The sequence below is a fragment of the Cnephaeus nilssonii genome, assembly GCF_951640355.1.
Source record: "Cnephaeus nilssonii genome assembly, chromosome: 8".
In the NCBI taxonomy this organism is placed as follows: Eukaryota; Metazoa; Chordata; class Mammalia; order Chiroptera; family Vespertilionidae; genus Cnephaeus; species Cnephaeus nilssonii.
Window position 1 is genome coordinate 14,934,017 of NC_137079.1, and position 26,083 is coordinate 14,960,099.

The window sequence follows — 26,083 nt, forward strand, 5'->3', positions numbered from 1 at the left end:
CTAAGGAGTTTTGTTTGTTTGTTTTCTCTTTGTCTTGAATGGTACAAATTATAGATTAAATCGTCTAAATAACAGCATCAACTTTTTCACTTACACTTGAGTGCATAGATTTGTTTAAATATTCACAGGCTGAAAATTCTGTAGAATTATCAAATCAGTATGTTTCAAGATTCAGGAAATGGTAAAATAATGATGGAAAGAAAAAAAATGATGGAAAGAAAATATTATGGATAAAAATATGTAATGCTAACTTTGGCAATTCATTGGACAATCTATAAAAATGGAAATATTAAATGTTGGTAAATGTATTATTTTGCAGACTATTTCTTATAGAAACAAGGTTTCTTTACAGTTTGTTTACTCTATTTAATGAGAATAGCTTGAGGTCTTTCCTTTTTTACTGAATCTTGCAGTTTCTAGTTTATAACTCCTTGAGTTATAAAACATTGATGATCATTACAAGCAGTATTTCACAAATTACAAAGTAAAGTTCTGCCCCGACCCGCGGGGCAACAACACGGACACCAGAGACGAACCTAAGAGAAATGAGACAAACAAGGGACGCGGAGAATGGAGGCAAGACAAATGGGTTTCTGATCAAGCCTCAAATTTTTATTCTTACAGCGGTGCCTTATATCCAAGTCAGGGAGTGGGAGGTGGGGCGCGGGGAGTGAACTGTGGACCTATCAGTGCTTGCCAGCAGGGGCTGCAGGCAGGGGAGGGGGTATGAGGAAGTAGATGTCTAGGAGGGATGGGGGCTGAGCGGATCATGTGGACTTAGATAATTTGGCTAAGGTCGTAAAGGGTGTTGACTATAGATAAAGGATGGGGCGGTTGAAGGGCAGCTATGCGAAGAATGCTTTGTCCTCAGGCATGAGGAAGTAAGCCAATGGTGAGGACCAAGTTTCCATGAGGTTCTGTTTCATTAGCTTACTAAAATAATGTTAGAATTAATTTGTCATTGACTCTTGGCTCCTGACATCTCCTCCCTCTCTGTTTAAGAGAAGGGAGTGGGCCTTAACCAACCGGGGAGACATTGACCTGGTTCCTCCCGTGGGCTTTGTATGCCCACCGTGTGTGGCTCTTGACATCTTTTGGGGAGGAGAGGCAGAGCCATTATTTTTATTGATGTCAACCTCTATGCAAACCAGGTGTACTCTCAGGGAAATCCAGAGGAGGTTGAAAATGTTTGAACCTTCCCTTGCAATGCTTTGCTCTGCACCCGGTTTGATACCCATACCTCTGGCTCTGGCCAGAGCGTAGGTAAGCATCCCTCTGGTTAAGATGCTGTCCCCGTAGGGAAGGAGCGAGTCTGGGTCTGGAGGTTTTCGCGCTCTTGGTAAACCGAGTCCCACCTATCAGCCATTTCCAGGCGTTGATAGTGAACCTGGATGGGTTTTACTAAAGCTGAATCTATTTGCTATTTTACAAGGTCGGTTATTTTTCTAAATGCCCAAGGGCCAAATGTCTTCATGGCTGGAGCATTCCTGTTAATTCCTCTCTGTTGCAGGAGTCCACATGGTCTAGGAGTTGTTTTCTGAAAATATACAAACACATTCTCGACCAAAAGTTAATAGAGGAATCTTTTCTATAAATTTTACTTGGGATCCTTTATTTTTTGCCCAAACAATTTTCCTTTGGCTTATTTTGACACCATATATGTTTTTCATGGGTGTCCTGCTGTATGAAAATTAATTTTCAAAGTAAAAAATATTTTCTAGATGTAATTTACTTACAGGATATTTTTTCTTACATGGTATTTTTCCACTATCCCCCTTTTTTATTTAATTTTTAGGAGGCTTTGGAAGATTTTTATAATGCAGTCTTGATAACTTTAAATTTTAATTTTTGCACAAAATATGACTGCTTTAGGTTCATTGCATGTTAAGTAATTTTACCATGAAATGAACTATCAATAGAAATTTTGGTTAATACTTTAGGAACAGCTTTTGTACAATTACATTTTCTTGAATATTTACTTATTTTCAATTAGCCAATTTAAATTAATCTGAAAACTTGACTATTTTACTGTCAAATTTAATACTCATTAAATAACAACAATCTTAGTTTACTCAGTAAATATTAATGGAAAGGATTATTTTGCATCCTTGAGAAAGCCCTGAGCATTTCTGGATTTAGATATAGGGCAGCTGCCATCAGCCAACTCTCTGTTGCCTGGGTCTCAATCTAAGCTGGGCCAAGTCTCTGTACGTTGCCTGGGTCCCGATTTGAGCTGGCATGGGAAGCGCGAAGCAGCCATGGGGCAGGAGACCTCCTTCAGAAGGGGCGAGTGTTCAAGCCCCTGCAATGTTGGGGGGGTGAGGTTCTGTGCCCCACCTCTGTTGACCCCCAAGTTCTCTCCTGATGGCCCCTCTGCGACTGTGCCTGTCTTAGGTTGTTCCTCCCTTGAGGAATCTTACCCCTCTCTGGCTAACCAGCCATCCTCCGGGGCCAAGCAGGGTGATGTGAGGTTCAGTTCTGTCTCCTTGGTAGCCTACGCCCCTATGGCCTCCATGCCCAGCACCTGCCTTGGGATCCCTTCGCCTGCTGGTGGGGCCCTGGCATTGATCACAGATCTTGGGGTACCCAGGTTTCTTCTCCAGGGAGGGCCCATCTCACGCCATTGGGCGAGAGACAGATCCATGGTACCAGTCATTATGAGGCTTTAACCTCAGCATGAACAGAAAACTCAGGCAACAGCTATGGGCAATTGGATTGTGAGAAGAGGGTCCCTCTTGGCAAAAAGAGCAAGAAGGGTCAATATAGAATGCTCAAATGCTTTCCCAAGGGGCCTTCCACACAGTGGAAGGGATTAAATTCTTTCATGTCCTTTTTAAATTGCTGCCAAACATTCAAAGAATTAATTTGTAAGTTTGGGATAATTGTACAATGTGCTGTTGTAAAATATCAAAAATTATAATGAAATTGTAAAATATCATGTAAGAATATTTTTTGTTCTAGGCCATGGCAATTCAATCTCAAACTGGCTATCAATTTCCTTTTATATAGAAAAGGTCTTAACCAGTTAAAGTCTCCTAATAATTTCTAAAAGTCATTTAATCTTTTTTTATCTACACCTTCTGAGGCCTAATGTATTGGTTATCAATAACAATCTCTATGATATTTGAAAGAAACCTCTCTTTATTTTCTTCCAAAATAATTTTCAGGCTACAGAGAGCTTCATTTAAGAATCTTTGTCTCTCTTTTTATAATAAGCAATTTGGATGGTTACAGCTTGAAAGGCAAGCCTCAGGCAACTAGCTAGCTATATTACAAGTATTCTTACAGTAAGGCTGACTACTAATTTACTTTCAGATTTAACATTTTAATAACAATTTTCAGTTTATACTGTAAATGTTAGTGAAATAGAATTTAAAATCTTAAAATTTCTTTTTTATAAATTTATAATTATATTTTTAAAGTATCCTCTTAGGCTTATTTGAATATACAGAGGAATCATGGGAAGCCTTCAGTAACCCTTTTAGAAAACTTATTTAAATTGCTTACAAAGACATTGGCTTATTTAAAGGAAGGGGACTGGCCTTTGTTATTACAAGATGGTGGGCAGTAACCACGTGGCCAGAGAGGCAGGCAAGATGGCAGCTGCCTCACAAGCGGCAAATGTTGCCCCGCCTCTAGCTTAATTAAGAATGCTGGCGGCTAAGAGTCAGGATTCAATTACTTATAAAAACATTGGCTTCTCATGTAACTTAATTTATATGAGACATTGATTATATTTTAAAAATCCAATTTATAAGGTAACTTAAGTAGGTATCTTTAATTTAAAAAGCAAAGAAACCTATTCAGTAAAACTTATTTGATACTTTACTGTTCTGATCCAAAAGTATAAACACTGTCCCACCTCCAGCCGATCCAAAAATGCAGGCTGCTTGAGGCTTTTGTCTTTTTAGAAATTTTACTGCTGTTGAAAATGTTGGCTATATTTAAATATATTGTTTTTGCCCTTCTAACAGGCAAAAACTTTGATTATTTTATAAAGCTTTCCATGAAGAGAGAATAGACTTTTTGAAATACATTTAAGGGCCTGTGAAATGTCTTAAAAGCTATTCTCAAAACCTTGAAATACCTTGGAAAGGTCAAACATATAATATATATATATATGTATATATATGATTTAAAGATTATATACTTAAATTATCTTAAAGAATATCAATTAAATTTAAACTGTATCGCAGAATTAATTCTCTTTTTTAAATCAGACCAAGAAGTAACATATTTTGAATTCCTAATTATTTAAGAGAAAACACATTTTATTTTCTCAAAAATTAAGTTGCTATACTCTAGGCATTTAGTTACCACAATTCTATAATTTCTCACAATTCAATCTGAACCTTAAACTTCCAGAGTTTGTAAGTCAAATATTTAGCAGTTGTTTATTAATAACCCTTTATATTTTTAAGAATAAATTTTAAAATCTAATAGTTAACTTTAAATCGTTTTTTCTGGCTGGGTTTGGCCTAGCCACTTGACCTTTTCTGGGAAGGTCGGCTAGCAAAAGGTGTAGCCATTGAAATGCAAATTAACATTCTTCTAAGATGGCTGCTGGGGGGAACCAGCCTACCTGCATGCTAGGGGAAGGGCGTGTCCACCCCTCCCTCCATAAAAAAGGGTGTAGCTTTAAAACCTTTTAATGGACAGTAAAGAGACCTTAAACTTTCAGAGCTTTAAATCCTAGGTAGCAAAATTAAATACTTAGCATTTCTCAAATCAATAATACTTTTACATTTTTAAGGATACATTTCAAATAAAATATAAGGCATAGTCAATTAATAGATTAATTAATTAATTATATCATCTAGACTTCATACTAGGCATACTCAGATCAACATTTCAGTATTATAAATTTCAATACATTTAGATCATTTGAACTTAAAAGTTGTAAATTTCCAGCCAATAGGCCTGGCACAGCTGCTAAATTTTTTAGAAGAATTTTCCTGCTAGGGAAGTCAAGAAGCAAACCCATAGCTATTTACATGTAAATTTCAATACATTTCCTTGGGAAACTAGCCTGTATTTCTTTCCCCGGTTCATCTCCGCCATTTTAAAGGCCAAAACAGTCTCGGGTTTTTATTCTGTACACAGCAAAAGGTCAAGTTCAGCTCAAAACTATGCGCACTCGTTTTTAAACTGACCCTTTCCCCTTACATGTGCACAGAAATCCCGGATGCATTTATAAATTTGTAAAAAGCTTTAAGTCATTAGCTGGAAAATAAATAAAGATGACAAAGATGAGGCCTTTCAAATTGGCTGTCTTGGGGAGTGGCGTCCATATTGGATCGCCACGTGTCTCCCTTCCCCCACCTCCTTCTTTCTTAGGGGGAAGATTCAGTACTGGTCTGGCATCTACTGTTTTTATTTTATTTACTTTTTTCAATTTTTATTTATTTTTATTTTTAAGGAAAGAAAAGATTTTTAGGATAAAGAATTATTGGCCGTTGCTGAGAAGTTCCTTTTATTCTTTTTTACTTGGTTACAAGTAGTTTACACATGGAGGCAGAAGAGGTGCAGATGATATTATTAGAGACTTGCACCCTTCCATTGCAGGCTGTAAGGCCGTGGCTGCACCCCACTTAGACATTCTTAAACTCTCCTGTGCTGAATCAAGGCCATCACCAATTAAAATAGGAATTTTCTCTGGACCAAAAGTCTCATAATAATCCTGAAGGGCGTGTGGAAGGGGGATGGGAGTTTTCTTTAAGAATTTCCTCCCCCGTTTTAATAACTTCTTGAACGTCAGGGTCATGTGAGTGGATTTTTAGCATGTACAGGAATTTTTTCAGGGCCAAAGGCTTGATAAAAATCTTGTAAAGCATCTCCTACTCTAACCCATCGTCTATGATTGATGGTTCCTCCTAGGGGGAACCAGGGAATGCCCCATATCTGGTCGGCTGGATGGCTTTTTAGGTAATTATCCTCTCCCACGTAAGCCTCCGGGCTGTATAAACCCCACGCCAGGTCAGCCTGACTTTTCTCGCCAACTGTGAAATCAAAGCGGAACTTTCACCTTTCAATATTGCTCTTTACTCCCTTGCTTGCGTGAAACAGTCGGTAGGTATAACCCGCCTACTCGGACCCTCATAGACGAGGAAGATCCCTGATGCCCCCGTCCCTTAGGGACGAGGGAGGTGAACTCCTCGTGGTTGAGTCTATGAGGTGAACGACCTTTTGTTCGTAGCAAGCTCAAGGTTTGGAGAGCAAATTTACTCAGTGAGAAATTCACGACAGAGAAATCAAGCAGGGATACTAGGTCAGGTGATTCAGAGTCGTCACTACCGGGACTGGGTACCCTTAACTCTTCCCCAGTATGGTGAGGTGACTGCTTATTAGTGGGCTAGAGGAATTGACCCGAAAAGCCAATAATAACAGCCGAGCAGAGAGGGGTGAAATGCTCTTACCTTACTCCGATCTGACTCGCGGCGGGTGCGCGGCGATCTAGGGCGGAATTTAATCCGAGGGTCGCGGAATTTAATCCGAAGGTCGCGGAATTTAATCCGAAGGTCGCGGAATTTAATCCGAAGGTCGCGGAATTTAATCCGAAGGTCGCGGAATTTAATCCGAAGGTCGCGGAATTTAATCCGAGGGTCGCGGAATTTAATCCGAAGGTCGCGGAATTTAATCCGAGGGTCGCGGAATTTAATCCGAGGGTCGCGGAATTCAATCCGAGGGTCGTGGAATTCAATCCGAGGGTCGCCTGGCCAGGCCTTTCCAGTGGATGTTCTCGTCGGAGGGTCTCTAGACCACGTTGGGCGCCATTTTGCCCCGACCCGCGGGGCAACAACACGGACACCAGAGACGAACCTAAGAGAAATGAGACAAACAAGGGACGCGGAGAATGGAGGCAAGACAAATGGGTTTCTGATCAAGCCTCAAATTTTTATTCTTACAGCGGTGCCTTATATCCAAGTCAGGGAGTGGGAGGTGGGGCGCGAGGAGTGAACTGTGGACCTATCAGTGCTTGCCAGCAGGGGCTGCAGGCAGGGGAGGGGGTATGAGGAAGTAGATGTCTAGGAGGGATGGGGGCTGAGCGGATCATGTGGACTTAGATAATTTGGCTAAGGTCGTAAAGGGTGTTGACTATAGATAAAGGATGGGGCGGTTGAAGGGCAGCTATGCGAAGAATGCTTTGTCCTCAGGCATGAGGAAGTAAGCCAATGGTGAGGACCAAGTTTCCATGAGGTTCTGTTTCATTAGCTTACTAAAATAATGTTAGAATTAATTTGTCATTGACTCTTGGCTCCTGACAAAGTTCTATAGCATTTAGGAAGCATAACTGTCTACATTTCCAATTATAAAGCAACTAAATCAAACAGTATTACATGGGAGGTTTCTAAGTAAAGTCGCAATGGAAAGAAGGTAAAAATTAACTGGCCTGCTAACATTTAATCTCATATACTGGCAGCAAAATGTTTTAGTGAAAGTAGTCTTTAAGTCTCCCGGTATTGGATACTGTCCCCTTGTTTATAAAATAATATTTTGGAATCAAAGAGTTATAAAAAGGGGGCACATATCCCCCAGGAATTGAAAATATTGATTTTGGCAAAATTTGATCAAATAATAGAAGAAATATTTTAGTTTGCATCTGCCTCTTTTCATGAAGTTTTTAGCCTAATTGGAAAAATACAACAACATCTGAAATACCAAGCTATAATGAGATATAATTTAGAGTTTTAAAGTGGGGTTATTTTTCTCTTGATATCTTACCTTGTCTTTTCTCACAATGAAAACTGGAGTTGAATGTGCATTTGTTGTCTTAAAGGAGGGCTAGGGTAAGACAGGAAAATAAAAGGTAACTTCCAAGCACTTCCATTTCCAGCTCTTTTCTCCAAAATTCTATGATTTTGGGGAACCACACGAATTTTGGGTTTATCAAACAGAGTAAATTCAAGAGAAAAGACTTTTTCAGATTGTAAAATAATTGTCCTGACTTGTATGTGTGTGTATGTGGCAGGGGAGGGGGGCAGTGAGGAAGAAATAAAAAGAAAAGAAAGCATTAAAATGAGAATCATGGATTACAAAACATGGACAGCAAGAACCTCCAGAGGAAATGGCTACTAGGTACACACTGAGAAAGATGGCAACATGGCAGCAGTGAGAGACTATATTACAGTATGGCGTGCAACCAGCAAGCAACTACCATAAGAGATGTTGTTCAAAGCTCAAGTTATTCCCTCATCCAAGCTTCATGCCTTTGCTCATGGAAAAATAATGATCCCTTTTGGTATCATCTCCGGGAGATGCCAATTCATTAGCAGCCAGCACGTGCCCAGCATCCACTCAGAAGCAGTGTGTCCATACATGTTGCAAATGTGTACATAAGCCCCATCTGACTGTTAATATCTTCCCTCTCAAAGCTTAAGGATTCTGCTCTAGCTGGTTTTGCTCAATGATTAGAATGTCCGCCTAAGGACTGAAGGGTCAAGGGTTTGATTCTGGTCAAGGGCACCAAGGGTACATGGGTTGCAGGCTCAATCCCTGGCCCTAGGGCCCTAGTCCGAGCATGTATAGGAGGTAACCAATCAATGTGTCTCAAATCGGTGTTTCTCTCTGTCTCCCTCCCTCCCTTCCAGTCTATCAATGGAAAGAATAACCTCAAGTGAGGATTAACAAAGAAAAAAAGCTGAACAATTCTTGTAAACCCCCCAAAAAGGAATATATTTTACATTAAATTATATTACTATATTAAAGACAATTTTGCCTTTTAATTGAATTGTTTACTTCATTTACATTTAATGTTAATATGATAGTTAGATTACACCTGCCATATTATTTTTTGTTTTATGTCTTTTTTGTTCATCTATTCCTCCTTTACACTAACTGATTATTTCCACTAAGTTAATATTTTTCATGTAATTTTTAATTTTAAGTGCTTTTTTACTTTTTAAAAATCTTTATTATTGTTAGTATTACATAGGTCGTCCTTTTCCCCCATTAAGCAATTCTAGCCCGCTCCCATCACCCCTTCCAAGCATCACTACCCCACTGTCTGTGTCCAGGGGTTATGCATACATGCATACCAGTTCATTGGTTGTTCTCTTCCCACCCACCCTCCCCTGCCTTCCCTCTGAGGTTCAACAGTCTGATTTTTTATTTTTTAAACCATTATTTTCTTAGTAGATGCTTTAAGGATTTTTACATGCATCTGAACTGGTTAGAACCTAATTTAGACTTAAATTAATTCCACTGAGATATAGACACATTATTATAGACATTAATAGAAATTGTAGCTTGATTACTTTTATCCCATTACCACAGTATTCTTGTTATACTTATTACATTTATATAAGATTTAAAGTAAACAATGCATTATTGTAACTATTACTTTATAAAACTTTATTTTAAAGAAGCTGGAGAAAGAGGGAAAGTATAGATTTATAGCATTTATAGCTTATGTATTTATATATTCTTATATATCATATATGGTTCTTTTCAGTTGTCCCTGTAGTTTTGAGTTACCATCTGGTATCATTTTTTTAGCTAAATACAACTTTGTTCCTACTTACCTCCTTTGTGCTGATATTGGCAAATAATATTTGTACGGGTTATAGATAAACAATACAATTACATTCACATTATTTTATACAATTTTAAATTAATTAAACAAATAAGAGATAAGCTTTTTATCATTTTTATAGTCCTCCAAACTTTAAGAATGAGTCAGACTTTGCATAAGCCTTGAGCTGTGAATCTGAGTGACTAGCAGTTAGAAATTCATACCTAGATCTTCACAAAGCAGGACTTACTTGAAGATGAGGATATGGAAAAAAAAAAAGTCCAGTGTCTCTCCATTTGCCCTCAGAAATGAAGGAGATTTCAATTTGAATGTGTTAGGAGCCATGCCTGTTAATATTTGCCAGTGATTTAAAAAATTCCTATATGTTGAAGGTCCAATGACTTAGGTATAATTAAAAGCCTAAATTTATAAATTAATTCTGTGTGTAGGCAAAAAGTAGTAGATTTTCATGCCACAGAGCAGCAGGAAAAGATTGCAGACCCATTTCCCGGACTGATGGAACATGCAGTTTATGTGACGGTGGGGGGTGGGGGGGGTGGGATTGAAATAAATGACCTGTAAAGGTAGCATCCAACCACGCATTTTTTCAATAGTCACAAACATTATGACTCCTTCTCCTCGGTTTTATCCCATTTTTTTACTGAAATGTAAAAATCAGATATTATGTGTGAAAGAATAAAGCTTTTTTGGAGAGGTAAAAAGAGGTTTTATCTGAAATAAGCAGCACTTCTCATTTTACAACCGTGGTATCAAAAGAGACATATACCCTGACCTTGCATTTGAAAGAATGCTGTGTGTAGCGTGCTGAAAAAGTCAGGGAAGGATTTAGCAGACTTGTAGGTTCAGGCACTATAGTCTAAGGGTAATGATACAAAAGTAAAAACATTTTTTAAAAAAACCTGCCAAAGTAGAATGACTCTTTCCCTCTGGCAAAATCATTGCCTCCCAGAAATAAAATGTTAACATCCCAGTTCTTTCAGCTGAGACCCTCTGATTTTTCCTCACCACAGCCCAGGGGTCAGATCCAAAGCCATCCTGCTCTTAACAAGATATCAAGGTTACAATGAGTGAACCACCTAAGAACTACCTAAGGAGCTATAATACTAATGGGAATGCTTTTAAGTCAGAAAAGACTGGTGAGGAGGACAACAAAGACAGCTTAAAAAGCCTGAAAGGAAATGAAGGTGGTATAACTGAGACAGAAAAAGAGAAATATAAATTCAATGTATCAGGAAAAAATAAAATGAGTTTTCTTAATTTTTGACACTTTCTAACCTAAATCTGGAGGTATTCTGAGAGCTCGTCTAATCCAACATTTTAGTCTTCTAGATAAAGAAATTGTAGCCTAAAAAGGTGAATACCGCCCCAAATACATTGAGATTCTTCTGAACCTATAGTTTTAGAAAGAATAATAACTAAAAAAAGAAAACTAATGCAATTGAAAGGGTATATGCAAAAATTTAAAGGGAGAAAGTATATTAAAAATAAAAAGCTAAACATATCTATATTACTTCATAGACACACGCCTATGAACTAAAAAATAATAATAATTGAAGTCCCCTGTTTAGACATTTATGGTGATTTTTACAAGATTAGAAAAGATCATACTACTACTCTGGGAAATGACTAGTAGATAAATGTAATAACATTGCATTTTATTTTTGACATGACATGTAAGGGGAGTCCCAGAACATTTCTATTAAGAAAGCAAGATTACTTGGCAATACTTTAAAAATGGACAAGTGGTCAATGCTTATGGAGAAATCTAAGGTGATTATTCAGGTTAAAACAAGGAATATCAGTCCTCATTTTTTTAAAGGGCTTTTACACAGAGGATGAGTTAGTATCTGTTTACAATAGCTATAAAATAATAGAAAATACAGAGACTATATAAGGAATATTTATTAAGGAGCTTACTTTCTCTAACTCAAATCATACAGTTGTTTATGGAAGAGAAAATGAAAACAAATATGCATATACAGGTGTACACAGATAGCCAGGAGTATTATATTATTTTATGCCATCAAAAAAACCACAGAGACTAAGTTATTATTTTCCCCTGGGTATAAACAGAAATAGCTTCAATAATTGGAATCAGATTGGGATGACCTTTTCCAGAACACAAATAAAATGAGGAATTATTTAAGCACTGAAGGGCAATCCTCTAAAATACCACTCACAGCACATCTAGATGGATTTTCCTACCATCTCTGTTATCTCTTGAAAGTATAAAATTTTCTTGAAAATCAATGGAAATTTATTCACATCTTTAAAATCTAGCCTGGCACACAATACTACAAATAGATAATGACTAGCACATTAGAGGTTCAATAGGTAGTAAATGAATTCCAAGGCTAGGAAGACTTACTCTGTTTCTGTTTTGAAGGGATAGAAGGACCCATTTAGCTACAAGGAAGGCTGGAAATGTGTTAGTATAGCTACACATTAACACTCCTGGTAAAAATAGAGTTTGGTTAAAAATAAGGATGGCTGGGGGTGGTGGGGGAAGTCTATTGGGGGAAAAGGAGACGTGTGTGAAACTTTAGACAATAAAAAAAAATAACTTCATCAAAACAAATAAATAAGGAGACAATAAACATTCATTCAGTAGGTGTATAACATTCTCTGACACATATCTCATCGTAGTAATAATGAAGTGATCCACCCACTGCCTCAGCAGCATCACTAATGAAACTGAACCCCTCTTTTCTATTAGTATTAAAAGTTATTATTATTGAAGACACTGTCTTGACTCCATTGTATGTTCTTGCCTCCTTTGACAAATATTAATTGAGCATAATGGTTTGGGTCGATTTCTGGGTTCTCTGTTCTGTCCTATTGCTCTATATACTGTTCTTGTGCCAGTAGCAGGCAGTTTTGAGAACAGTGGCTTTGTAATACAGCCTGATATCTGGTATTGAGATCCCTCCTCCTTTGTTCTTCTTTCTCAGGATTGCTGCAACTATACGGGGTCTTTTTTTATTCCAGATGAATTTTTGGAGAGTTTGTTCTAGGTCTGTGATATATGCCGTTGGTATTTTAATGGGGAGTGCATTGAATCTATAGATTGCTTTGGGTAGTATGGACATTTTAATGATGTTGATTCTACCAATCCATGAACACAGTATTCCATCTGTTTATGTCTTCCTCTATCTCTTTTTTCAATGTCCTGTAGTTTTCCGAGTACAGGTCTTTTACCTCCTTGGTTAAGTTTATTCCTAGGTATCTTAATTTTTTTGGTGTGATGGTAAATTGGATTGTAAGTTCACTATTGGTGTATAAAAATGCCATAGATTTCTTGGCGTTCATTTTGCATCCTGCTACGTTGTCAAATTAATTTATTAAGTCTAATAATTTTTGATGGATTCTTTAGGGTTTTTTATGTACAGTATCATGTCATCTGTGAATAATTACAATTTTACGTCTTCTTTTCCAATTTGGATACCTTTTATTTCTTCTTGTTGTGTAATTGCTATGGCTAGCACTTCCAGTACTATGTCGAACAAGAGTGGTGAAAGTGGGCATCCCTGTGTCGTTCCTGTTCTTAGGTGAAATGGTTTTAGTTTTTGCCCATTGAGTATGATGTTGGCTGTAGGTTTGTCATATAAGGCTTTTATTATGTTGAAGTATGATCCCTCAAATTGGACAGATACATGCAAAAAAAATGAATCTAGACCACCAACTTACACCATACATAAAAATAAACTCAAAATGGATAAAGGACTTAAACATAAGACGGGAAACCATAAAAATATTAGCGGAATCCACAGGCAGCAAAATCTCAGACATATGCTGAAGCAATATCTTCACTGATACAGCTCCTAGGACAATGGAAACTAAAGAGAAAATAAACAAATGGGACTACAGCAAAATAAAAAGCTTTTGCACAGCAAAAGAAACCATCAACAAAACAGCAAGAAAGCCCACTGCATGGGAGAACATATTTGCCAATGTTATCACCGATAAGGGATTAATCTCCAACATTTACAGGGAACTCATACAACTTAACAAAAGGAAGATAAACAACCCAATCAAAAAATGGGCAACGGACCTAAATAGATACTTTTTGAAAGAGGACATAAGGAAAGCCAAGAGACATATGAAAACTTTCTCAAAGTCACTAACCATCCCAGAGATGCAAATCAAAATGACAATGCAGTACCATCTCACACCTGTCAGAATGGCTATCATCAACAAATCAACAATGACAAGTGCTGGCGAGGATGCGGAGAAAAAGGAAACCTGATGGTGGGAATGCAGACTGGTGCAGCCACTGTGTGGAGTTTCCTCAGAAAACTAAAAATGGAACTCCCATTTGACCCAGTAATACCACTTCTAGGAATATGTACCAAGAAGCTAGAAAGGATATATGCACCCCTATGTTCATAGCAGCACAATTTACCATAGCTAAGATTTGGAAACAGCCTAAGTGCCCATCAGCAGATGAGTGGATTAAAAAACAGTGGTACATCTACACATTGGAATACTATGCTGCGGTAAAAAAAGGAATTCTTACCATTTGCAACAGCATGGATAGAACTGGAGAGCATTATGCTAAGCAAAATAAGCCAGTCAGAGAAAGATAAATATCATATGATCTCACTCATTTGTGGAATATAATGAACAACATAAACTGATGAACAAAAATAGATCCAGAGACAGAGAAGCATTGATCAGACAGTCAAACCTCAGAAGGAAGGTAGGGGAGGGTGGGGGTAAGAGGGAGAGATCAACCAAAGACTTATATGCATGCATATAAGCCTAACCAATGAACACAGACATCAGGGGGGGGGTGAGGGCATTAGTGGGGGGGGGTAGGGGGACAATGGGGAGATAAGGACACATATGTAATACCTTAATCAATAAAGAAAAAAAGTTATTATTATTACCAAAATAAGTCTAGTTCATGCTCCTCTTTTCTCAAATTCAATTTTTCTCAGTTGGATGCATAACAATCCATAAAACATTTGTGTTTTATGCTTTTTTATCTGAGAACAGAAGCCAATATAATGTCTCTAATTTGGACCATACTGGGCTCTTAACTAGTCAACTAAAATGCCTTGTGTTTTCAGAAGTTGTCTCAAATGGACCTGAGGACAATGGACGAGGGTCATAGAGATTGGAGTTAGTCATTTGATTGGTTTGTTTATTACTTCCTTTTGCAATCACAACAAGGAAGTTCACTATTGTACATATGCACTTGGTATTATGTACGCCTCTAAATTTTGATAGAAAGGCAATAGCAGTGAAGTCAGTGCAGCCTAGATTCCAGCTTTACTAGTTCTTTGGCAAACAGGCTAGACTCTCTGCACCTTATTTTCAAAGCCTCCAAAAGATGTTATAATATCTGGGTGATCTTAAGCTGGCAGATACCAACGTGCGATCGCCTAGCCAGCATCACTCCTGATTGGTTGATGCTCATGCCAGTGACATCGTTAAACATTTTTAGTAATCCTTATGATATCTATAACATAGGATATTTTCAGGAATTAATAGAAAGTTTAAATACTGTGTCTAGAAAGTTTCAATACTTAATTCCCTCCTTTCAGTCACTATTACTGTGTAATATATAATATATACCAAATTGTTGACATACTTGCAAATATATATTATATACTTTTTCTTTAAGGCATGATATTGGAAGAAGATAATCATACTGTTCTGAGTATATGAAAACAATAACTATCCTCTTACATACATGTAAAGATGAAAGTTATGTCAGTGCTTCTCTAAAACAACATTCTAATGGTAACATTAATATATTTTTACCTTAATATATTGTTATTTGATAAAGATTAAGAAAAATATATTCATTTTATAGCATACTTAGTATATTACTTTAAATAATTATAACTCATAAATTAGAAATGCAATAAACATGCATTTCTAACCCAATTGATTTAAAAGAACCTTCCTGTTACATGTCCTACTTCTCCTAACTTTTAGTTTTCCAAAGGTTTTATGCAGGGCATCTCAAATGAATGTGTACAAAATATTCAATAATTCAGACATTTCAAAATAGTGTTAAAGAGATCATTGTAAAGTGTCTTGGTTTTTAAAACTCAAAGTTCTTTCCAAGGATAATAATCCACTGTAGCAAGAACATTTTAATCCATTATTTAGAGTTTGACTGCCACCTACAGGGGTAATTTATTCTTGCTGTCTTCCATTTACAAATAATCAATATGACTAAATCTTCCCTAATTTGATAAAATTGGGGCAGGGGAGACTTGTAAAAAAAGTCATTTGTTTCACTTAAAGATTGTTCTTAGGAAAATTTAAATGATCACTCTTTAAACTCTGCATGTGATGTAGTGTGCATTGATTTAGTGTCTTATTGAGATATGGACTAATCATTCTCTGTTACATGATAAAATGCTTAAAAGCTCATTTTAGGACCACAGTATAAAAACCTCCCCATAAAACGATCCTAATTTAATGCCCAGTTTATTTCTTTAATCGTTTATTTTAATAGAACTTCTAAATGCTTCAGCCAAGAGTATTGGTAAGACAATGAATGAACCAAATATAGTTGTACAAGATAAATAGCAAATGGTTTTATGGATCTGATTCAGGAAATTATCAAGCTAAAAGCAAAGTAGAAAATGCTTAAGTTAAAATGATTGAAATGAGGAATCTTTTTAAACACAAGGTCTATTTTTTGCATGACATATTTTTGAGGAGTTCATGCATGATAAAAGTATTCACTTATTTTTAATAATAAAATCAATGCATATATTCAATAACAGAAAAAATAGTCACATTAACTCTAGAATATCTGACAAAATCTTTTCTATCTAGGCACTCTTTCCTCATTTCTACCTTTGTCTCTAATACACAAGTACTTGTGCTTGTTAATCTTATGATTTAAAAAATATATAGTATTAACATATATGTGTGTATATTTATACATATATATTTTAAATATAACATATATTTGTACCTTGCAGATAAGATTTATTAAGATGCACTGCTTCCTGACAGCAGCCGATGCACAGCAAAGCCATCCTCCCTTCACATAACCCCCAAATCACATAACTCAAGCCTGTATTCTATAACATATTCTTTCTCACACCTCTGATTGAGATGCCCTCACAGTTCCTATGGTGCGTGTTTCCCTTGCTGTAACCAAGTAATAAGCCCAACTTGTTCAGATACAGGAGGGTCCCTAATGGTCTTTGGATGAGGACCATTGACTCATCTACACTAATAAAAGAGAAAGATGCAAATTGACCATACCTTCGTGATGCCTACCAGCCAATCAGGAGTGAGTATGCAAATTAGCCCAACAAAGATGGTGGGTTAATTTGCATACACAGTCTCCAAGCGGCGGCCGGGGCGGGCCTGGGTGTTCCGCACTGCCCCAGCCACTTGGTGCCTCTGGGTAGTGTGGGAAGGCGGAAAGGCAGCTCCAGGCCAGAGCTAAGGCAGAAAGGCGGCTCCAGGCTGGAGCAAAGGCAGAAAGGTGGCTCTGGCCAGAGCAAAGGCGGTGCCGGCCGCCAGGGGAAGGAAGGCCCATTCTTGCATGAATCTTCATGCATCGGGCCTCTAGTTTAATATATAACGTAAGAACAACACAATATATTGGTTACTTGCAAACCATTCCAAAAGTAGATTAAGAAGGAAACTAAATATGGACTTTTCTCAGAAATGTTTGAATAGGTTTTTAGATTTTAAGTTTTAAAATTTCATTTTATTTAGCACTCGTTCGATCGAAAAGAATGGAGATCCACCTTAGCTAGTTAAGCCACAAGCAATCTGGTCTTTCTCCACATCATTCATTTGTATTGTCGTATGTCTTTATTTTGATTCTGTGAGAGCCATTTGTTGTTCCAGTTTTCTTCGTTCATATACAGCATATTGTCTCAGGAGAAGCTGGGACACTTTACTTTTATATCCAAATGTGGGTTGTAGGGTACCAGAGGTAATGCCATTCCCCTCCATAGCAATAGCCCCAGGAAGAGTCACATCACCCAATTGTGGCTAGTGAGGTGCCACAGGTGATCTGCTGGAGAGATTCTGGGTGAGATCATAACTAGATGCAATAACTGATATTGCTACAATCATACTTTCAACAGCCTGAGGATAAGGGTAGCATGGAAGATGGTAAAGCAGAGAGAAGAAAAGAACTGGGTCCTTCAAGGTATTGTTAATACATAAAGTTAAAAATCCTGATGTTCATTCTACTTCCTAAGTGATCCAGTATGGGATATAATAAATGAACTTGCTGATTAATCTAGAATTAAGTGAGATTTCTCTTAGAGGAATCAGAAATCTCTCTAAAACACTCTATCTTCTTCACATAGTAGATGAAAATAACTATCCCATGGTTCCTGAGCCAAAATTAAAACCCAAAAATGTTGTCTTTCAATCACTCTCTCTCTCTATCTCTATCTTTCTCTGTTCCCCTCCACCCTGCATCCCTCCATCCCTTCCTCATCTCCAATTTTTCTAGCAGAAATCTGCCCTTAGATCAAGACTAACATTAGAGTTCAAGAGCCCAGTATGGCGCCTTGAAATTAAGACAAGACAAAGGCTTCCTTTGTGAAAGTGGTGCAGGAGCCTAGACAAATGTTAAGGATTGCTGAGAAAAAGGATACACTGGTAGGATTGGATGTGGGGAGCAGAGGTAAATTTAGAGCACTCCAGGATTCACGTTCAGAATCTAGTTATGTAAAGATTTTATTCTGAGCATAGTCTTATTCTAATGACCATTTTAAAATAAATTTCTCAGTAGTATAAAGATAGACTGGAAAGACAGTGTAAGGGCAGAGAAAATGTTAGGTTACCTATGTCAGGATTCAGGTGAACTGAAGAAGACAATTAGTAAAGTCAAGAAGATATATTAGAATAAATAAGACATGATAACCTTTGGGAAATGAGTGGATGAGAAGTCAAAGGAGATTTAAAATATCAAACCAAACAGAGATAGGAATTAGAAGGAGAACACGCATTTTGAGGCAAATGTTACATGCTTGTTTTGACATGTTAAAATCTGAGTTGAGCAATCAGTCAAAAATTAGGTTTATATCAGGGCTTTGAAGATGACAGGGCTGGGAAAGAGATTTTAATATAAATATATTGAATACAAAAAGTAAATAAGTTTTAAAGGTATATGCTTCAAATTACTTGATTTTTCCAGTTTATATTAAAAAGAAAATAATGGACCCATAAAGATGCCATTAATAATGCTTTTTATGAAAAGGCTCTATCCAAGCTCATTTCACTTTCAGTCCTTAAATTTTAACTGTCATTATTTTAATTAACTATGATTTAATCATTATTTCACATTTGGATTAGCCATGCTTTGTTATTCTATTATCATATGCAATAAATCAAGATACATGCAAAATACAATTATCCTATATAATAAAAGACTAATATACAAATCAACCGATTGGTGGAACAACCAGTTGCTATGACGTGCACTGACCACCAGGGGGCAGACTCTAAATGCTGGAGCTGCCCCCTGGCGGTCAGTGCTCTTCCACAGGGTGAGCACCGCTCAGCCAGAAGCCAGGCTCAAGGCTGGTGAGTACAGCCAGAGGTGGTGGGAGCCTCTCCTGCCTCCATAGCAGCGCTGATGTCCAACCGACGGCTTAGACTCACTCCCCGTGAGGGCTCCCGGACATCCCCTGAGGGATCCTGGACTGTGAGAGGGTGCATGCCAGGCTGAGGGACGCCCCCCCACACACACAAATGCATGAATTTTGTGCACCAGGCCTCTAGTTAACTTATAATATTGGTTACATTACAAGTTGGGAACATATGATCTGGAGAATTGATAAGTGATTAAAAATGTTAATATTAATTCAAGTGAATGTACTTTTCCTTTATATGGTACTATAAATTTGCTCTCATTCTGATGTTTATCAAATTAATAAAAAATGAATGCAATAAGTTTAACTGTTGTAATTAAAGGGTTTTGAACATTATATTTGTATCAAATACTGGCTGGAATCATTAATTGAAATTAGTATCCTATCCTTCTAAAAGAAGTATTTTTATGTGTGTGTGTGTGTGTTTTAAATTTAAGTTCTTTATAATTTAAGGTATTACATAATTCTCCTTTTTCCCCCATTGACCTCTCCCCAGCTGCCCCCAACCCCGAGCACATGCCTTCAACTCCCAACCCCCCACCCCCTGGTCCCCATCTGTGTCCATTGGTTATGCTCATATGCATGCATATAGTCCTTTGGTTGACCTCTTACCCCCTCACGTCCCGCCTTCCCTCATAGGTTGGACAGTCTAGGCAATGATTCTATGACTCTGGTTCAGTTTTTATTCATCCATTTATGTTGTTCATTATATTCCAAAAATGAGTGAGGTCATGTGATATTTATCTTTCTTTGACTGGCTTATTTCACTTAGCATAATGCTCTCCAGTTCCATCCATGCTGTTGCAAATGGTAAGAATTCCTTCTTTTTTACAGCAGTGTAGTATTCCATTGTGTAGATGTACCACAGTTTTCTAATCCACTCATCTGCTGACGGGCACCTAGGCTGTTTCCAAATCTTAGCTATTGCAAATTGTGCTGCTATGAACATAGGGGTTCATATATCCTTTCTGATGGGTGTTTCTGTTTTCTTTAGATATATTCCTAGGAGTGGGATTACTGGGTCAAATGGAAGTTCCATTTTGAATTTTTTTAAGATAGAGATAATTCTCTCTGTGTGTTTTATACTTTTGATTGGAGCAATGTTCTTGACAAGAGGTTTTATTCATTCTCAAAGATAAAATAAAATTACAAATGGGTAATTTCAGTAATTCATTTATCTTGTAAACCAAAGTTAAGCTCGATTGAAGTAATACACAATTCAGCAATGTAAGAATGTTACTTCTGTACATGTAAAACAAATTTTTTTGAGAAAGAATCTAAACACCCATCAAAGTCCAATAATGGCCTGAATAAGCTCAATATAACTCTCCCAGTGCAGAACTGGTGTTGATTTGCTGACCTGAGCACACACATATGTGGCCTCTCCGAAGAGGAACTAGTTGAGCAAAGAGAATTTTAGGTACCCCTCACTAATTTTTTCATCTCCATCTCCTCTGTAAAGCAAAATTTAGCTAAAGCCTGACCAATTAAGTAATACATGGCTACTGCATACTAACTTGTAAAATATGTATGCTGTATTTTTGTTAATTTTGGGGTTGTTTTTTTTTAATCCTTACCTAAGGATATTTTTCACATTGATTTTTTGAGAGTGGAAGGGAAGAAGTGTGGTGGGGAGAGAGGAGAGAAAGAGAGAGAGAGAGAGAGAGAGGTGAAAGAGACACATTGATATCCTCCCGCATGCGCCCTGACCAGAGCCAGGCCCAAGCCTGCAACCAAGGTATGTGCCCTTGACCAGAATTGAAACTGAGACCCTTCAGTCCTCAGGCCAATGTCTACGCACTGAGCCAAACTGGCTAGGGCTGAATGCTGTATTTTAAACAGAGGAAATAATATAAAATGGATGCTCATTTTCAAAGTATGAGAAGCTTGAGAGGTTATCTGTATATCCACGTGGGAAAAGTAAATAGAACCTGTGCACCAAATCATACAAAAAGTAATTCCAGATAAACTGTAGCTCTTGGTAAGAAAAGCAAAATGATAAGACTTCCAGAAGATAATACAGGAAAATGTCTTCATTGCCTTGGTTCGGGGTGAGATTTTTTTTTAATATACAAAAAGCATTCATCTTAAAGGGAAGATCAATAACACAAACCACTATACAATTAAGAATGTCTGTTCATCAAAATATACTATACAAAATACAACATGAAGCATGTAATCAAGAAAAGCCTCATGTCCAAAATGATTTTTTAAAAACCCACATCGATCTATAAGAAAATACATAGCCCAACACAATAGAAAAATGGACAAAAGTCACAAAGAGACTAACAATTAAAAATGGGCTCAAACCTCATTGGTCATCAGGAAAATTCCAATTAAAACTTTAATGAGCTATAACTACATATGCCCTAACATGGCTAAAACTGGAAAGAATGACACCACCAATCACTACTAAGGGTGTGGAGCCACAGAGACTCAACACTCTTTTCAGGAGAGTATATGGGTACAATTATTTAGAAAGAGCATTTTACTCACTACTACTTGGAACAGACCCGTAACACAAAGCTCTCACAATATACTCCCAGGTGTATTAGCAACAGAAATATACATATCTGCATCTACACCTACATATGTATGTATATCTAAGGGTTCCAATTAAATATACTTGCAGGGTAGGAAAAACTAATTGCTGTCTTAGAAGTCAAGATAGTGGCTACATTGGGAAGAAAAGAGGGGTTACTATTTGGGAGGGGTCGGGTCATAGAAGTGCTCCCAGACTAGGGCCAGGATTCTATTTTGACTTGGGCAGTGGTTACATGGGTACTCAGTTTATGAGAGTTTATTGCACTATACATTTATATCTTTTGTGTACTCTGCTATCCTGAGCCAAGGCATTTCCCAATAAGAAAAATGTATTTAAAGTTTAACAACTTTATCTTTTTTAATAAACACAGATCTTCCTATTTCCAAATGAAGAGAAGCGTTTGTTACCTGAATAGGCAGATATTTCAGATTTACAAAATACAGATCTACTTCAGTGCCTGGTGTGGGTGATAGAAACCCAGCCACCTCACAAAACAGAGCTCCCTCAACTGAATGTCACTGATGAAAAGCCAAGGATAAGTGTAACATCAACACAACAGGAAAAAAGAAGTCCATGCTGAGAGGAGGCGGTTGGTCTAAGCCCTTGTCCATATTGTATCTTCTTCACAGAAATTTGTTTACTTCTCTTGAAGCCTATTAATCCCAAAATGAAGGACCTTGAGAGATTTCAACCTCAAAGCTGCATTGTTGGGGAATTTTTTTTTATTTGAAAAATTAAGTTTCCTTTGCAATGTTTGATGGAAATCCTGTACTGCAAAAAAAAAAAAAAAAAATTTAGGTCTTAGAGTCAAGTTCCCTTGAGAAAAATGAATATTTTAGAGGCCAAATCCTTTTTATGTCAAAGCTTAATGTGGATAAGCAGCATATAGCAGACTGGAGGATTACATTTAGCAGATTAACCTGAGTCCCCAAAGTGTCACACATCTCTGAAGCTACGCGTGGTGAGCTGACAGGTTCCAGAGAAGCAACTGCATGCATTGGGACCCACGCTGTATCTGAAGTAAGACCAAAGACTGAATTCTGCTCTGAGCAAAGAAAATCAATGTGAAAAGCAGTCTCTTTATTTTTTTTATATCCCAGGGGTAACGGTAAAATATCGAGTGAAAGGAGTGATGAAAATGTTTCTAGGTTATTAAACTGCTCGCATTGTCCTTGAAACGTGGGGCCCAAAGTCAGTTATTTCTGTTGGACAGAAAGTAGAAGTCCGGACTTGGAATGTGGGGCTTAATAGAGCATTAAGAAATCACAAGGTGAGCGAAGAGCCAGCCAGTCCTTAAGCATGCGCCAAGATGGTTGTTAGAGGAAACCAGACCCTGTCCATGGAAAGCATTCAAACCGAAACGGAACCAAATTGACTACCCGGACAGGCCCAGCATTGCAAAGAGGCAGATTCATTGGGCTCTCCAGTGAAGGCAACAACTCAAACAATAAATCCAAGAATAAATTCCATGACCTTTCTCTCTTGCCCAGAAAATGTGGTGTGCTCTGGGACAGAACTACCTAAAGCAAAGAGAAATCTATTTCAGTGGAAGAAAGCCCTGCAGCAGATAAGGGGACCTTCTGTCTGATAATTCCATGCTTGGTTACGACCATGCTGGCCAATCAGCACGGGACCCACTTCTCTGATTTAGAAGTTGCCTTCCCTACCAGCTGCCTCTCTGGGAAAAAAAAAAAAAAGAAGATGTATAATTGGGAAAAGAAACCTCTCTTCTAAGTAATCAGGAAAAAGCACTACCTCAGTATCTCAGCCCATCAGTGTCTTGCACGTTCTGTCTGAACACAGATATGGTTTCGCTTTGCTTTGGGGATGCTAGGAAGATGAAACTGCAAAGTATCAAGTGATTCTCTGGATACTGCACAGTGCATGAGATTTCCCCCTCTGATTTGCTCTCACAGGATTGCCCTAAATCTCTACTATGAAAATACAAGCCTCTCCTACCTCTACAAACTCATAAACACCAACCATAGTTCTTATCACAGTGGAGCTTTATTTAATGCACTGTAATATATATCTCCCAAACATGTGCCATTGCTTTTTAAGATTATAAATCTCTTTTTTGAACTGCACAAATAAGATGTATCATTATTAATTTATGTGGCTGATATTTGTGTAGGCTTACTCACAAGTCTACCATTTTCAGAGCTGGCTTCTCAGATATTCAGGGATCATTTTTATTTTTCCTGGACCGCATTTGTTAACATTCTTTTTAGTATAGTCTGTTGGTAATAAACTCTCTCGGTTTTGATTTATCTAAAACTCTTTGTTTCACCCTCATCCTTGAAACATTTTTTCCAAGTCTATCATTTTAGATAATAGTTATTTTCTCTCACTTTTTAAATGTATTATTCCACAGTCTTCTGGCTTCCTTTGTAGCTACTGAGAAGAAAGACATCAGTTTAACCACAATTCATTTATGTGTAACCCATTTTTCATTCTGACAGCTTTTAAGATCTCTTCTTTTTCTTGGATTCTTTTTCTACCATATCTATTATACATAGATTGAATTTACCTTTATTATATTTGGTATACAGTTTGCTTCCCTTATATGAGGATTATTATGTTTAATCAGTTCCAGATGATTATCAGTTTTTATATGTTTGTATTATTAAATATTATGTATTTTTCATTGTGTTTCTTCTCTCATTTCCTCTTGGAATTTAGATTATGTCCATATTAGACTACCTCACTCTATCTTCCAGTTTTCTTTATACTAATAGGAAACAAGAAATAAATAGCCGTTTTGACCAGAACCGCCATCTTCCAGTAATTCGCCAAAATGACTGACACAAAGGGCAAGAGGAGAGGCCCCCGCTCTGTGCTCTCTAAGCCTTTTGGAAAACATGGAGCTGTTCCTTTGGCCACACACATGCGAATCTACAAGAAAGGTGATGTTGTGGGCATCAAAGGAATGGGCACTGTTCAAAAAGGAACACCCCACAAATGTTACCATGGAAGAGTCTACAGTGTCACCCAGCATGCAGTGGGCATTGTTGTGAACAAGTAAGTTAAGGGCAAGGTTCTTGCCAAGAGAATGAATGTACCTATTGAGCATGGTAAGCACTCGAAGAGCCAAGATAGCTTCCTGCAACGTGGGAAGGAAAGTGATCAGAAAAAGAAGGAAGCCAAAGAGGAAGGTACCTGGGTCCATCTGAAGTGTGAGCCTGTTCCACTCAGAGAAGCACACTTTGTGAGAACCAATGGGAAGGGGCCTGTGCTGCTGGGACCCATTCCCTATGAATTCATGGCATGATAAGTGTGAAGAAGAAAAAAAAAAAAAAACCCTCTGTACTGATAAAAATGTTTCTCTTAATTGAGTAGAAATGTGATGTTCCCCCCCCCCCAACCCCCCAAAAAATAAAGAAAACTTTTGTCTTAAAAAAAGAAAAGAAATGAAATGAATAGCACACCCAAATTGGACAAATTCAAAGAGAAAGATGTAGCTTATAAAAATGCCTATTTAAAAGTCGGACAGATGAAGGGAACCATGAGCCATGCAGCAACCAAGTCAGTTAGGATGAATGAGTGAGCGGCTTAGGTCCTGAGGAACAAGAAGATGAAGTGGGTCCCAGAACTCAGAAAGACATGGAGCTGTGTACTGCAGGCCATTTTGAGTCAAGCAAGAACATTTTGGGGAAGGATACAGCTAACTAAGGCAACTAGTCAGAGGATTAACTATCCTTAGGTCATTCTTCTTCCTTCCTCTAATTCTCTACCAGTGTTCCCCACCAATTGGCTCCAACTCAACGTAGAGGGCATGGGATATCGTCCATACACGTAAGCCTGAGACAGAGACCAAGACAGAAAATCGGTGCTGAGATTGGAACGCTGCTATAATAAATACCCAAAAATGTGAAAGTGGCTTTGGCACTGGGTAATGGGCAGAGTCTAGAAGATTCTGGAGATGCATGTTTGAAAACACCTACACTGCTGTGCATGAAGTATTGAAGGAAAGCTGGTGAGGCCTCAGAAGAGGAGCTCTGGAGAGAAAGTCTCAGTCTTCTTAGAGAGTATCTAAGTGCTTATGAGCAGAGTGTTGGCAGAAATATGAATGATAAAGGCTATTTGGATAAGGTCTCAGACAGAAATAAGGAGCATTACTGGAAACTGGAGGCAAAGTGATCCTTGATATAAAGTGGCAAAGAGCTTGGCTAAATTGTGTTTGTGTCCTAATGGAAGGTAGAACTTTTGAGCAATAAAATTGGATATTTGGCTAAAGTTATTTCTAAACAAAGTGTTGAAGGAACAGCTTGGCTTCTCTTGAATGCTTGCAGTAAAATTCAAGAAGAGAAAAATGATTGAAAGACAGAACGTTTAATAAATTAAACAGAACTTAAAAGTTTGAAAAATTCTCAGTCTACCCATATTGAAAAAAAATAAGAAGCTGAG

The 26,083-nt window shown here is 37.6% G+C and overlaps 1 protein-coding gene and 1 pseudogene across 2 annotated transcripts; one reads left to right on the forward strand and one right to left on the reverse strand.

Moving 5' to 3' along the window:
• Nucleotides 1-791: 791 nt before the first annotated feature.
• LOC307104477 (uncharacterized protein) lies at nucleotides 792-9,856 on the reverse strand (the record flags this gene model as incomplete). Its single annotated transcript, XM_079779369.1, has 3 exons — nucleotides 792-1,537; nucleotides 6,417-6,876; nucleotides 9,762-9,856. 3 exons carry the CDS (start codon nucleotides 9,854-9,856, stop codon nucleotides 1,421-1,423), a joined length of 672 nt encoding a protein of 223 aa, XP_079635495.1. The 3' UTR covers nucleotides 792-1,420.
• A 14,617-nt stretch (nucleotides 9,857-24,473) lies between these two features.
• Nucleotides 24,474-24,947, forward strand: LOC307104415 (large ribosomal subunit protein eL21-like; annotated as a pseudogene). Its single transcript has one exon. The product of its transcript is annotated as a large ribosomal subunit protein eL21-like (transcript).
• Nucleotides 24,948-26,083: the final 1,136 nt, after the last annotated feature.